At 41.1% G+C, this 14,595-nt stretch overlaps 1 protein-coding gene across 1 annotated transcript in view; it reads right to left on the bottom strand.

Annotated features, from left to right (window-relative positions):
• The window catches only part of LOC145358504 (endophilin-A2-like), a 129,056-nt gene that overhangs the window by 44,629 nt on the left and 69,832 nt on the right, over positions 1-14,595 (bottom strand). Inside the window, exon 3 of the mRNA XM_080212619.1 lies at positions 5,445-5,517. Coding sequence (XP_080068745.1) covers positions 5,445-5,517 — 73 coding nt within the window. The remainder of the gene's footprint in view (positions 1-5,444; positions 5,518-14,595) is intronic.

Below are 14,595 nucleotides of genomic sequence, written 5' to 3'. Positions count from 1 at the left end.
TTTAATGTTTAAGCCACTTTGATGAGTCACTGGGAGTCCATTGGCCCCCCGAGTCAAACCACAACTTTAGCAGTCAGCATCTTCAGGTAAGAAGGTAGGAAAACAATGAGGCACATCCAACATAACAACTTAGGATTTGAATCATCAGAAGTTCTTTCCTGTAACGTAAACAAGTTATGCAGTAAATGCCTGCAGCATGAAAACTGCATTAACACTTTTTTTGACCTTTATTTTTATGTAGGGTTAGCAAAAGAATTAAACTGAGAAAAATCAATTTTCTTCCGGTATGTCCAATTTGTAAGCGTTTATTTGACTAAGATGGGAGGGGAGAACTGCCAACCAACATGGTAAGAGAAGAAATCAGGAAACCAGTTCACTGGCAGCCAAGGATTTGAGAGCCCCTGGAGACAAAGCGCTCAAATAGGTTTTTTTCTGAAGAATAAAATTTAATTTAAAATTGTCAGATCTGAAAGGTTCTTAATATTCAAGTTTCTTAGGATTCTGTACAATTTTGAGCTTCGAGAATGGGCTGAAAGAATTACAGATGGTCCATCAGGCAATGTGTTTTAAAAGGCAGAAAGGAAATTCAGTAGAGTCTATATTGCCTTATCCCTCTGAGAACACAATCAGTTTCTTATTTGCTGACAATGTTTAATATATGGCATTATAAATCACAAGACAGGCTTCAGGGTACAAGAACAATACTTCACAATAGTTTTTGTGCTTTATGTGCAATATCCTCAATCTGGCTGTTTTTTAAATGAGGAAAGCAGCCACTCCAGAGTTCAATCATTCAATATGTGACAAAAGAACACAGTGAAATACATGGCAGCAATATTTGTACAGCGTGTAGGACTGTACATAATGCAATGATGATTTTGTTCATGTTTTGTCACCTTAAATCTACAAGCTGTACAAACATAAATTAAGGACAATTTTGCAACCAAAATGGTGGCATCTTTACAGCAATTTTTAATTTCCAAACCAAAAAATAAACATTCAATTTTCTTCCTTCTCCTGAAGGTGTCAACTCATATTAGAGTACAGTTCTGTGGAACCCAGCTCTCAAGTACCATTATTGATAATTAGTTACTTTTCATGTGCAAAGCCAGACAGCAACTGTCAACAGGCTATTCACCCATAGGCCATCACAGTAGAGCCCAATTCTGTCCACAGTGCATTTTGCACTACGACTAAACGAATAGTGATCACAAATAGGAATGCTGGTTGATTTTCTCCTCTAGGTCAGGTCTAGGAGGTAGAGACCATTTGTCACACTAATACTGATGATCCCAACTGGAACACTTGAAACCACACATGAAAGAATAATTCTAAATTATCCTTAAGCTTTCCGGTCAGGTTAATTTTGCATCGTGCCAAGAATGGAGCAACATTGCATTTTGTCATCCACACAAATATAGCACAATTCGTTGCAGAAGCTGAATATGCCAAGTCATTCATGCAGCAAGTCTTAACTAAAATGTGTATATTTGACAATGGCCAAGTTTCCTCTGTATATTAACGCTAACTGGTTGTCATTAAGTTGAATCCACATTGGTCTGCAGCTGTGAAGATAGCTTCAAACAGTCGTAGAGTTAGAGGTTTACAGCATGGAAACAGGCCTTTCGGCCCAACTTGTCCATGCTGCCCAGTTTTTAACCACTTAGTCCTAATTGCCCATATCCCTCTATACCCATCTTACCTGAGTCCAAATGCTTTTTACAAGACAAAATTGCATCCACCTCCACTACTGCCTCTGGCAGCTCGTTCCAGACATTTACCACAGTTGAGTGAAAACGTTTGCCCCTCTGGATCCTTTGCATCTCTTCCCTTTCATCTTAAACCTATGCCCTCCAGTTTTAGACTCCCCTACTTTTGGGAAAAGACGTTGGCTATATCCCTTGTCTTTGCCCCTCATTATTTTGTAGACTTCTACAAGGTCACCCCTCAGCCTATGCTCCAGGGCGAAGTCCCAGTCTATCCAGCTACTCCTTATAACTCAAGCCATCAAGTCCCAGTAGTATCCTAGTAAATCTTTTCTGCACTCTTTCTAGTTTAATAATATTCTTTCTATAATAGGGTGACTAGAACTGTACACCGTATTCCAAGTGTTGCCTCACCAATGTCTTGTACAACTTCAACAAGATGCCCCAACTCCTCTATTTGATGTCCCAACCAATGAAAACAAGCATGCCAAATGCCTTTTTCACCACCCTGCCCACCTGTGACTCCACTTTCAAGCAGCTATGAACCTGTACCCCTAGATCTGTTGTATAATTTTCCCTAATGTCCTATCATTAACTGAGAAGGTCCTGCCTGATTTGATCTATCAAAATGCATCACCTCAAATTTATCCAAATTAAACTCCATCTGCCATTCGTTGGCTCACTGGCCCAATTGATCACAATCTTGTTGCAATCCTAGAAAACCTTCTTCACTGTCCACAATGTCACCAATCTTGGTGTCACCTGCAAACTTACTAACCATGTCTTCTAAATTCTCATCCAGATCATTAATATAAATGATAAACAGTGGACCCAGCACCAATCCCTGAGGCACACCACTGGTCACAGGCCTCCACTTCAAAAAAAAACAACTCTTTGCAATCACCCTTTGCCTTCTGTCGTCAAGCTAATTTTGCATCCAATTGGCTACCTCACCCTGGCTCCGGGAGATTTAACCTGATTCAACAACCTGCCATGCAGTATCCTGTCAAAGGCTTTGTTAAATTCCATACAGACAACATCAACTGCACTGCCCTCATCTTCTTTCTTGGTTTCCCCTTCAAAAAACTGAATCAAATTTGTGAGACATGATTTTCCACTCAAAGCCATGCTGACTGTCCCAAATCAGTCCTTGCCTCTCTAAATGCCTGTAGATCTTGTCTCAGAATACCTTCTAATAACTTACTCCTTCAGATGTCACAGTTTGTAGTTCCCAGGCTTTTTCCAGCAGCTCTCCTTAAACGAAGACACGTTTGCTATCCTCCAATCTTGAAGCACCTCACCTGCGGCTGATGATGATTCAAATATCTTTGTGAGGGAACCCACAATTTCCTCCCTAGACTCCCACAACATCCTGGGATACACTTCATCAGGGATTAATCTACCTTGATGCACTTTAGACTTTGAGTATCTCCTTCTCTGTAATATGTACACTCAAGACATGACTATTTATTTCCCCAAGTTGCCTCACATCCATGCCTTTCTCAACAGTAAATACCAATGAGAAATATTAATTTAGGATCTCATCCATCTCTTGGGATCCGCACATAGATGACATTGTTGATAGTCTGCTTAATGCCTTTAATTAAGTTGTTCAGCAAAAGGCTCCTGGGAAATTTACCTCAATTTACACAATTGACTTATTTCTAATTAAAAAAACGTTACTCACTTAGATGGAAAACATATTTACTTGACAATTTTCACTTAATTCCCAGTACCTCACTGAAATGACTGAAACGTTATCTGATGATCATGTAGCACATGCGATTTGAAAAGGTGGTACTTGTAGGCTGCCTTACATGTAATGAGCAAGTTTTAGCTTGTTTTTCATAGAGTATGCAGTTCACAAAAAAAACCAATAACAGCTTGAAGCACTCCAAACAAATTATGGAAGACCAAAAATAAATAAATGTAACTTTGGCTGTTCAGCCTACAAATATTTCATACAGAATTACATTCACAGCACAGGAAATCTGAAAGATCTGAGTTTTTGACTAGTCATCATATTCAGAGATTCCCAAAGGTATGCAGCCAACTGACAGCTGTAAGCTATTACTTAAATTCCTAGACTTGCATAGGTATTGAACATTTTTAAATTGCTTTTGAGTCTGTACCTTGAAATACTTTCCCCATGCTTGAGAAATTACTGTGAAAAGGGCAATTTTGGTGTTTAGTTTATTCTCTACTTAAAAAACAAATTCACTTCAACATCCTTTAAATCCATTGCATTACACTGCTCATATATTGTCCTTGGCAATCTAGTCACTGATTATCACAAAATAATGAAGAACAGTAAGATGTGCAAAGGGCTGAAATTCATAGGAAAAGTGACAACATAAATTTCTATTTAGATAGTGCCTTTAACGCAATAAATTATCCCAAGATGCTTCACAGGACACTGACAGACATAAGAAAATATCAGGGCAGATGGTCAGAAGCTTGGTCAAAGAGGCAGATATTAAGGAACATCTTGAAAGAAAACAGAGGTAGACAGACTTAGGGAGGGCGTTCCAAAGACTGAAGGCATAGCCACCAACAGTGGCGCAATTATAACAAGAAACACTCAAGTGGCCAGATCGTGGATATCTCAGAGGGTCATGGAACTGGAGGTCAGTACAGTAATGTTGGGGGGGAAGAAAGACCATGGAGGAATTTGTAAACAAGGATAAGAATTATAAAACAGGGTCATTACTTAGCCTAAATTATAACAATGACTATGCATGAAAAATACTTCATTGCCTGTAAGACACTTTGAAATATCTGGCTGTTGTGAAAGACCTATTTAAATGTAAAGATTTTTGAAATTAGAAACCAACATAAATCAAAGACTAAAGCACTGATGGGTGGATGGGGTCTGATGTGAATAAGGACATAGGCAGGAGAGATTTATATGACTTAAGTTTACAAGGTAGAATGTGGGAGGCTGGCCAGTAGTACATTGGTCAAGTCCTGAGGAAACAATGGGTTTCAACACTGGATGAGTGAGGCAGGCCTGTGTTGGATATCAAGGAGTTGGAAATAAGTGGTTTGTGATGGCACAGATGTGTGCTCGGAAGGTCATCTCAGGGTCAAATGTGACAAATCTGAACACCTGGGTTCAGTCTCAGGAGAGGGCTGAAGTCAGTGGCTAGTAAACAGCATTTGCTGCACCTTTCCCAATATTCTACTCATCCAGTCCTAATGTCAGGCAACAGACCTGATCATTTTAGACTCAGGACACCAAAGTTGGAAAAAGTGAAAAGGTAATGAAAATGCAGTGATGAGGTGACATCAAGCTTGTATGTTAATGGTGCGCAACCATCAAGACTAGTCTGATGAAGAAGGTAAGACGCCCTTGGTTTTAGCAGTGTAGGGTAAGAGGAGTTAAAACAGTGGATGGCTGCAGCACTCTGGATTGTCATTGTGTTGGAATATACAGGAACAAAGTGCATGTAGAGTCATTTACAACTTAGGAACAGTGAGGTTTTTGCAAAAAGATATGGTGTAGGCACTTCCTCTCAGACTTTCAATCTCTCGCTATGGGGAAGTTCAATCTCTGCTTGGTCCGAATCCACAATGCTGTGAATTAGACAATGAGTCAGCAGAGGTGTGATTGTCTTCCCTCCCTTGTCACAAAACCTTCTCCCTCATGAATTTTACTTTGGAAAGCAGATAAGGAAAACACAAACAGATGACCATGTGTCATTTAAGGTTATACACCACATTTCAGGAAATCTTTACCTGGATTCGGCTGAAGGTACTCTGTGGTTTTTGTCAGGACATCAGCCACAGCTTTGCTGGTAATATCCACTTTCTGAAACCAAATAGCAGAATTATTAACAAAATTGGTCGCCAAGGACGGAAATATTGAGTAAATTGTACAAGAAACGACAGGAGAATTTTGGATAAGAAGGGGCTTAAAAGATTGCAGGATAGGAGACTAATAGGAGAAATAGTTGAGTCTGGAGGTAACAAATACCTGAATGAGTCATTCATTAGTAGACACAGCTAAGGAAGGGAAAAAGCTATTGATGGAGCCCAAGGCTGAATCAGAGATAACAGTCAACACAGGGGTTAGAATTAGTAAAGTCAATAACAAACCCAGAAATTGTCAAACAGAATTTTAGACCCGGGCATGAAGAATGGCCATGTGGGCAAACTGCTGGAATGCTGCAGGCATCACAAGACCACCCCTCAGGAAAATTCTGCTCCTACTGGAGAGATGGCACTAGAATTGGAAAAATAATTTTCAAAAATTGGTTTAGATTATGCACTAGTTATTGGCAAGTAATTCTGAGCGAGTACTGTAATGGTTTTTAATTGTGTTAAAGCATTGTTGCTTGGCAACTGTTGCACATTAAGTTAGCAACTCTTTCATAAGGGATATTTGAAATAATCAGTGCAAGTGATGACAATAATTATTATTTAACAGGCTGGTATTAAAAAAATTCAGTCCAAGATGAATGTATTTGTCAAATGTGTCATTCTTTGAAGCATTAATACTTAAGCTGGCTGTGCTTGGTTGAATACTTATCTGTAAGCAATGAAGTGTTTTACTTAAGATCCAGTAGATGGCAAGAAATGCATTTTCTTCCTCAGAGTGCAACCTGCGCAACCCTTTGTGCCCAATTTGCTCTATCTGCCCTCCTTTGCATCAGTAATTCCACATTCTCAGATTCAAAGATCTTCCTACTGCATACACAATGTTGATCCAATTACTGCCTTTAAAAGTTGCAGAGCTTTTGTAAATTACTTTGCTTTAGCAGCCCAGGATTGACTGATGCAGAATCATGGCTCGAGTTCCAGCAGTTGCTTTGTCAATGAAAATTCACGAAGAACCATACAAACTAATGCCTCTGCATCCAAAAGGTAAGACTTGAACATAATTAATTTATAAAACAGGCAAGTCACCCAGTTTGAGAGAAAACCCATCTGGAATGCCTAAAACAAGAGTCTGGAATCAAATTACGGCAGAGACAGTGGAGGAAAAAGCAGGATCCTATGTTGCACCTTTTTTTGCACTAGTTGAAGGTCGATTCTTTCTGGCTCCGGATTATCTCAGTGCTCTCTAGGAAGGGTAAAAACTGTCCTCTAAGCCCAATTGCATCCTTTTGGAGTAGCTTCAGCAAGGACCAGAGTTCATAGTGTGAAATACCACAAGGATTGAAAATGTTGATGAGCAAATAAATTAAGAAACAATTAGGAGACATTGAACCAGGATTTTGAAAATCTTTACCTCATAGCAAAAAGGTAGGATCTCATGGGAAGGGGAAATGGATGAATACCTTCGGATCAAGAGGAGGCAACATTGTTGGAAGAGGAGCAAATGATGGTCTGCCCTGGAAATTTCCTTATCATGTCACAAAGCGCATATGAAATGAGTAAAGATAGTAAGAAACTTTAGTTATATTTAGGTATTGATGTATTTAATGCATTTTTCATTTAAGGCTGCACTGAAATCACATCCCAATCTTTCCATAATGAAAACACTGTATTCATCAACTTAATGTGTCAACCTGCTTTTTGAACAGGTCCATATCTTCAACTTAATACTCACTGCAGCCTTTAACTGATTGAGCACACCAGCTACTTCCAACACTGATCCCTTGTCCTGTTCAGTATAATGGCCTTGAATTGATTAATTCTTATCTACCCAAATATAGCCATAGCAATAGCAGCAGTGACAAGCATTCACACCACCTCCCAGTCTCCCAAGGATCCCACACCTGTTCAGAATTTTCTAAGTTCCAATGAGGTTGTCTTGCATTTTTCTAAACTCCAGGAAAAATAGGTACAATATACTCAGCCTCTCATCATAGGTCAAACCTCCCGTCCTAGGGACCAATTCAGTGAACTCTTACTGCGCCCTCTCCAATGCAGATGGCCTTCCTTACATAGAGACCAAAACTGCACATAATACTTCAGGTGTGGTTTCAACAAAGCCCTGTACAACTGTGGTAGGAAGTCTTTATTCCTGCATTCCAATCCCCTTGCAGTAAAGGCCACCATCTTTCCAAATTGCTTGTAGTACTTTGTGGCAGTGTGATACTGCTACGGTTTTCATTAAGGGGACTTCTTTTTCTACAGGTAGTCTGATGTTGGGAAAGCAGGATAATTACTCATTTTAGTCATGTTGTGTTTACTTAGAGAGCTAATGGACTTTAGTTCACAAAAATAAAAGGTCACCTGGGGTTTATGATCAAAATAATGCAGGGTGGGTTTAGATTGATAGGACCATAAGTTAATGTAGTTAATGGGAACAGCTCGGTACACAGCAGAGAGAAAAACAGCCTTTGAGTTCTGGCTAGATTTTGCATCAAGACCGAGATCTGCAAACTGCTCTCTCCACAAAATCTCTCAAAGTTCAAGACTAACTACACCCCTTATAGCAAGCTTATTTATGGTTGCTAACTGTATTTAAAGTGGTTGAATCAGCAAGAACAATGTTACTTATTTGGAACTGAAACAATGATGTTAGAAATTAAAGTGGTTTCTATTTATGTTTAAATACTGTTCAATAGTTAATAGTTAAGTTCCTTCATTTGTTAATATTACAGTTAAACTGTACTATTAAATAAAGTTGGTTTTACCTAAAAGATCCTGAATTTGCTAGCAAAGTTACTCCTGGAGTGAAGCATCCTATCCTCACATTTTTGCCAAAATAGAAAAATTGTGGTGGTCTAGTCAGGCTTCCTAATGTAATTTGGGATTCTGGTCCAGCCTAGCAACCTGATGGATAACGTCTGCATTCAAATGTACTCTCTGAACATCCACATTTACAAGTTTAGTATGTTTAAAAACATTTGCTCCTTTTTTCCCCAATGATCAAAGTGAAATAACTTCGCACTTCCTTGCATGCGATTAAAGCAATTACTGTCGCTAGGGAGGTAGTGCTTGATAGACTAACGGGACTGATGGTGGACAAGTCCCCAGGACTGGATGGACTGCATCCCAGGGTTCTCAAGGAAATGGCAGGGGTGATAGTAGATGCCTTAGTGATTATTTACCAAACTTCGCTGGATTCCGGGGAAGTGCTGGAAGATTGGAAAACGGCTAATGTTACGCTGTTGTTCAAAAAAGGTAGCAGGCAAAAGGCAGGGAATTATAGGCCGGTTAGTTTAATGTCTGTTGTTGGAAAAATGCTTGAATCTGTCATCAACGAAGAAATAGCGAGGCACCTAGAAAAGAATGGTTTGATAGAGCAGACGCAGCACAGATTCGTTAAGGGGAAGTCGTGTTTGATGAATTTATTGGATTTCTACGAGGATGTGTACTCGTGTGGTAGACAGAGGGAAACCAGTGGATGTGGCGTTCCTCGATTTTCAGAAGGTGTTTGATAAGGTGCCGCACAAAAGGTTGCTTCAGAAGGTTAGGGGGCTTGGAGTTAGGGGTAAGGTATTAGCGTGGATAGAGGATTGGTTGTCTAATAGGAGGCAGAGAGTTGGTATCAGTGGGTGCTATTCTGATTGGCGGTTGGTGACTAGTGGAGTGCCGCAGGGATCGGTGCTGGGGCCTCAGCTATTTACCATTTATATAGATGATCTGGAGGAGGGGGCTGAGTGTAGGGTAACGAAATTTGCTGATATCACGATGAGTGGAAAAGCAAATTGTGCTGAGGGTGTGCAAAGTCTACAGAGGGATCTGGATAGGCTGAACGAGTGGGCGAGGACCTGGCAGATGGAGTACAATGTTAGCAAATGTGAGGTTATCCACTTTGGCAGGAATAATAGTAGAAGGGATTACTATTTAAAGGGCGAAAAGCTGCAGAATGCTACGATGCAGAGGAACCTGGGGGTCCTTGTGCATGATTCGCAAAAACCCAGTCTTGCAGGTGCAGCAGGTGATCAAGAAGGCGAATGGGATGCTGGCCTTTATAGTGAGGGGGATAGAATATAAAAACAGCGAGGTCTTGCTGCAACTGTACAGGGCACTGGTGAGGCCACAGCTGGAGTACTGTGTGCAGTTTTGGTCGCCGCACTTGCGCAAGGATATTTTGGCCTTGGAGGGAGTGCAGAGGAGGTTCACTCGGCTGGTACCGGAGATGAGGCGGTTAGACTATGAGGAGAGACTGAATAGACTGGGTCCGTACTCGGAGTTTAGAAGGATGAGGGGGGGGAATCTTAGAGACATATAAGATAATGAAGGGGATGGATAGGGTAGAGGTAGAGAGATTCTTCCTGCTCAGAAAAGGACAGCAGGACTTCAGGGCACAGCCTCAAGATGGGGGGGCATTTAGAACAGAGTTGAGGAGGAACTTCTTCACTCAAAAGGGTGGTGAACGTCTGGAATTCTCTGCCCATTGAAGTGGTGGAGGCTACCTCGCTAAATATATTTAAGTCACAGGTAGATAGGTTTTCGACAGACAAGGGAATTAAGGGTTAAGGGGAGAAAGCGGGAAAGTGGAACTGATCCACTTCAGATCAGCCATGATCTTTTTGAATGGCGGGGCAGGCTCGAAGGGCTAGACGGCCTACTCCTGCTCCTATTTCTTATGTTCTTATGCATTATACTCCACCTGCCATCTTGATTATCTATATCTCTATGAAGCTTCTCTGCACCTTCCATATGACTCCACATTGTCTCTTCATCCCACGTCATTGATATAGATTGCAAATAGCTCAGGTCCCAGCACTGATCCTTGCAGCACTCCGCTAGTTATAGCCTGCCAAGTTGAAAATGACCCGTTTATGACCACACTTTGCATCTTGTTCATTAACCAATCTTCCATCCGTGCTAATGCATTGTGCCCAACTCTGCAAGCCTTTATTCTGCCTATTAATGTTTTATGAATAATCTTGTGCAATGTCTTTTGAAAATCCAGGTCTACCACATTTATTGGTTTCTCTTTATCTGCACTACCAGTTAGATCCTCAAATAAAATCAAATAAATTTGCCAAACAGGATTTCCTTTTGTAAAATCATGTTGTTTTGTTCTAAATATATTTACTTCAAGTTCATTAAGACGTCCTCAATAATAGATTCTTGAGCTTACCCATTCAAATGATATTAGGCTAACTGGCCTGCAGTTCCCAGTTTTACCCCTCCCTCCTTTCCTGAAATACGAGAATGAAAATGGCAAATCTAACATCTTTTGTAATAATGCTGTGCTATTTTGATATATTTTGTGTGTACAGTGGGATTGCTTGAAGAGACACGTTTTATTACAAAAGACGATTTATCTGGTAAACATGCAACAGATGCTAAGAATGCAGGCTAATAACTTTTTAGCTAGGGATGTGATACTTTGTGGAGCTAACGGACTTTGTTTAGTTTGGTTCTCTTGGGATTTTGGACGAGATATGCAGAGTCATGAGTGTTTTTGATTAGGTTGGCTGATGGGGCAGAGTCACATGATTAATGGGAGGAGCTCCGCTTGCAGGAAAGCCCAGTTTCATTTTCATTTTAGAATACAAGCAGTTGCTGCCTGGAACAGCTGGAAGAACAGATGTCTCTCTCCAGAGGTGTTTTGAAAGCTCCAACAGTATTAACTTAAATTACAACCAAGTATGCCTGTGTCTTGCTAATTAATTATTAAGGGAGGCTTAAGTCTACAAGCGAAAACTTGCTTGACTGGAAGTCCGTGGTAGGTTAGCAGTTAAGAATGTATTTTGTCATGTTTAAGTGTTAAAGGATAAGCTAATTAATTTGTTCTGGTACTTTAACTGTGTTAAATAAAATTTGTTTTCATAAAAGTTCCCTGGTTTGTCAATAGAATTGCACCTAGAGTGAAACATCATATCTTGACACAAATGCCGAAGTAGAAAACTTGAGGTCTGGTCTGGCTTCATAATATATCTTGGGGTTTCTGAGCTGGTACCCTAACATTTTGCAGCTTTTTTCTCGTGGAAAGGTGGTAGGACTAGAGGGTCTCAATGACATTATTGTTACTAGAGAGGCGGTGCTCGACAGACTGGAGGACTGATTGTGGACAAGTCCCCAGGACCGGATGGAATGCATCCGAGGGTTCTGAAAGAAATGGCGGAGGTGATAGTGGATGTCTTGGTGGTTATTTTCCAAACGTCGCTGGATTGCGGGGAAGTGCTGGAAGATTGGAAAACAGCTAATGTTACGCCGTTGTTTAAGAAGGGTGGCAGGCAAAAGGCAGGGAATTATAGGCCGGTTTATTTAACGTCTGCTGTAGGTAAAATGTTAGAATCCGTCATCAAGGAGGAAATAGCGAGGCATCTTGAGGGGAATTGCTTGATAGAGCAGACGCAGCACAGTTTCGTTAAGGGGAAGTCGTGTCTGACAAATTTATTGGAGTTCTATGAAGATATGTCTAGGGCGGTGGATAGAGAAGAGCCAGTGGATTTGGTCTTTGATTTTCAGAAGGCGTTTGACAAGGTACCTCACAAGAAGTTATTGCAGAAGGTAAGGGGGCATGGAGTTGGGGGTAGGATGTTAGCGTGGATAGAGGATTGGTTGTCAAATAGGAGGCAGAGAGTGGGGGTCAATGGGTGCTATTCGGATTGGCGGTTGGTGACTAGTGGAGTGCCCTAGGGGTCGGTGCTGGGGTCTCAGCTATTTACCATTCATATAGATGATCTGGAGGAGGGAACCGAGTGTATGGTGTCGAAATTTGCTGATGACACCAAGATTGGTGGAACGGCAAATTGTGCGGAGGGTGTGGAGAGTCTGCAGAAGGATCTAGATAGGCTGGGCGAATGGGCCAGGAACTGGCAAATGGAATTTAATGTTGGCAAGTGCGAGGTGGTCCACTTTGGTAAGAATAATGGTAGGAAGGACTATTACTTACGTGGCGAAAAACTGCAGCAGGCGACGGTGCAGAGGGACCTCGGGGTCCTTGTGTATGAGTCGCAAAAACCCAGCCTGCAGGTGCAGCAGGTGGTCAGGAAGGCGAATGGGTTGCTGGCCTTCATAGCGAGGGGGATTGAGTATAAAAGTAGGGAGGTCTTGCTGCAGCTGTATAGGGCATTGGTGAGGCCGCAGCTGGAGTACTGTGTGCAGTTTTGGTCGCCGCACTTACGCAAGGATATTTTGGCCTTGGAGGGAGTGCAGAGGAGGTTTACTAGGCTGATACCGGAGTTGAGGGGGTTGAGCTATGAGGAGAGGCTGAATAAACTAGGCTTGTACTCGTTAGAGTTTAGAAGAATGAGGGGAGATCTCATTGAGACGTATAAGATGATGAATGGGATGGATAGGATAGAGGTGGAGAGACTCTTCCCGCTCAGAAAGGACAGTAGTACTAGGGGACACAGCCTCAAGATAAAGCGGGGGGGGGGGGGGGGGGGGGGGGGGGGCAGTTTAGAACGGAGTTCCGGAGGGACTTCTTCACTCAAAGGGTGGTGAATCTCTGGAATTCTCTGCCCGTTGAAGTGGTGGAGGCTGCCTCGCTAAATATTTTTAAGACGCGGGTTGATGGGTTTTTGATGAGAGGGGATTAAGGGTTATGGGGGGAGGGCGGGAATGTGGAACTGAGCCACGACAGATCAGCCATGATCTTACCGAATGGCGGGGCAGGCTCGAAGGGCTAGATAGCCTACTCCTGCTCCTATTTCTTATGTTCTTATGAACCCTAGGATATAGGCCACCAGGATATGTTTAATTTTAGTCCCTCAAGTTTAGTTTTCTCTAATACTTCTTCTGTGCTGATACTAATGACTTTAATTTGCCCATCTTTTTAACCCTGCCCCCTTCTTCTATGAAGACACACAAAATATTTTTTCAATGACTCCACTATTTCCTCGTTCTGCCTGATCACCTTCTCCTCTCTTTGCTTATAAGGGACCAATGTTTACTTTGGCTACTCTTTTTTATACACTATGAAAAGCTCTTACAATTTGTTTGCATATTTCTAGCTAGTTTACTGTCATTCCTTTTTTGTCCTGGTCGATTTTTGGTAGCCCCTTTCCTCATTTCTAAAACACTCCCAATCCTCAAACCTGGTACTGTTCTTTCCAAAGTTATAAGCTTCTTCTTTTAATCTGAAATTTTCCTTAAGTTCCTAAGTGAACCACAAATGAGTCTTTCTTACTGAATCTTTGTTTTGCAACGCAATGTATTTTTTGAATCTTGAATTGTATCTTTAAATGTTTCCCATTGTTTATTTATTTCTATATCCTTCAGTCTATTTGCCCAACCAGTCTTAGCCAGATCTCCTCTCATACCTATGAAATTGGCTTCAAGTGAAAGATTCATGTCTGCAATTGGAGTGAGTCACTTTCAAACTTACCATGAAATTCAATGATATTGTGATCATGATTTTATAGCTTTATTAATTAATCCTGCCTCATTCAATAATATCAGATATACAATAACAGATTACAATTCACTTAAAGCTCTGCAGCCAGAATATAACAAGTTCTCCCCAATCGATTACTTGTCTTCATTCTCTCACATTAACTTCGCAATGCTTGAAACTGCTTATGACCTTGTTGCATCACATTTCTGTAGACTCCATTAACAATATAACTCCTCTAAACTCTTCATTCATCTGAGTCTGGACATTTCTGCATCTTCCCCCTCCCATTACTAATGGCTTAATTCCTGGCCATACAAAGGACTATCCCAGACCATACCTAAGCAGCCACTCATCCAAGTGGCTAATCTTCACACACGATTAATACAGATCAGGAAGATTTTGAATTCAATTTAGCCTGTTCAAAATTGTTGGACCACATCTGATAGCAACACAATTGGCAACTGACACCAGCAGCTTGGGATGGGAAACAAAAAAAGGTTTACGATGTTGAAATTTCCATGTTGAGTTCAGATGCTCAGTCTTTGTAAAACACAAAGAGATTTTACTATTGTTGTAAATGATCCAATCTTTAATCTTTGACTTAACATATCCTGGCTTTTAGTAATATGCAGCACATTAGCCAAAGTCAAGTGATTTATGACTAACCTCAGATCAAAGGGGATGGCCAAA

Source organism: Carcharhinus amblyrhynchos, chromosome 26, assembly GCF_965287045.1.
Source record: "Carcharhinus amblyrhynchos chromosome 26, sCarAmb.v2.hapA, whole genome shotgun sequence".
NCBI lineage: Eukaryota > Metazoa > Chordata > Chondrichthyes > Carcharhiniformes > Carcharhinidae > Carcharhinus > Carcharhinus amblyrhynchos.
The sequence above is the reverse complement of the archived record's forward strand: the minus strand, read 5'-3'. Positions and strand labels throughout refer to the sequence as shown.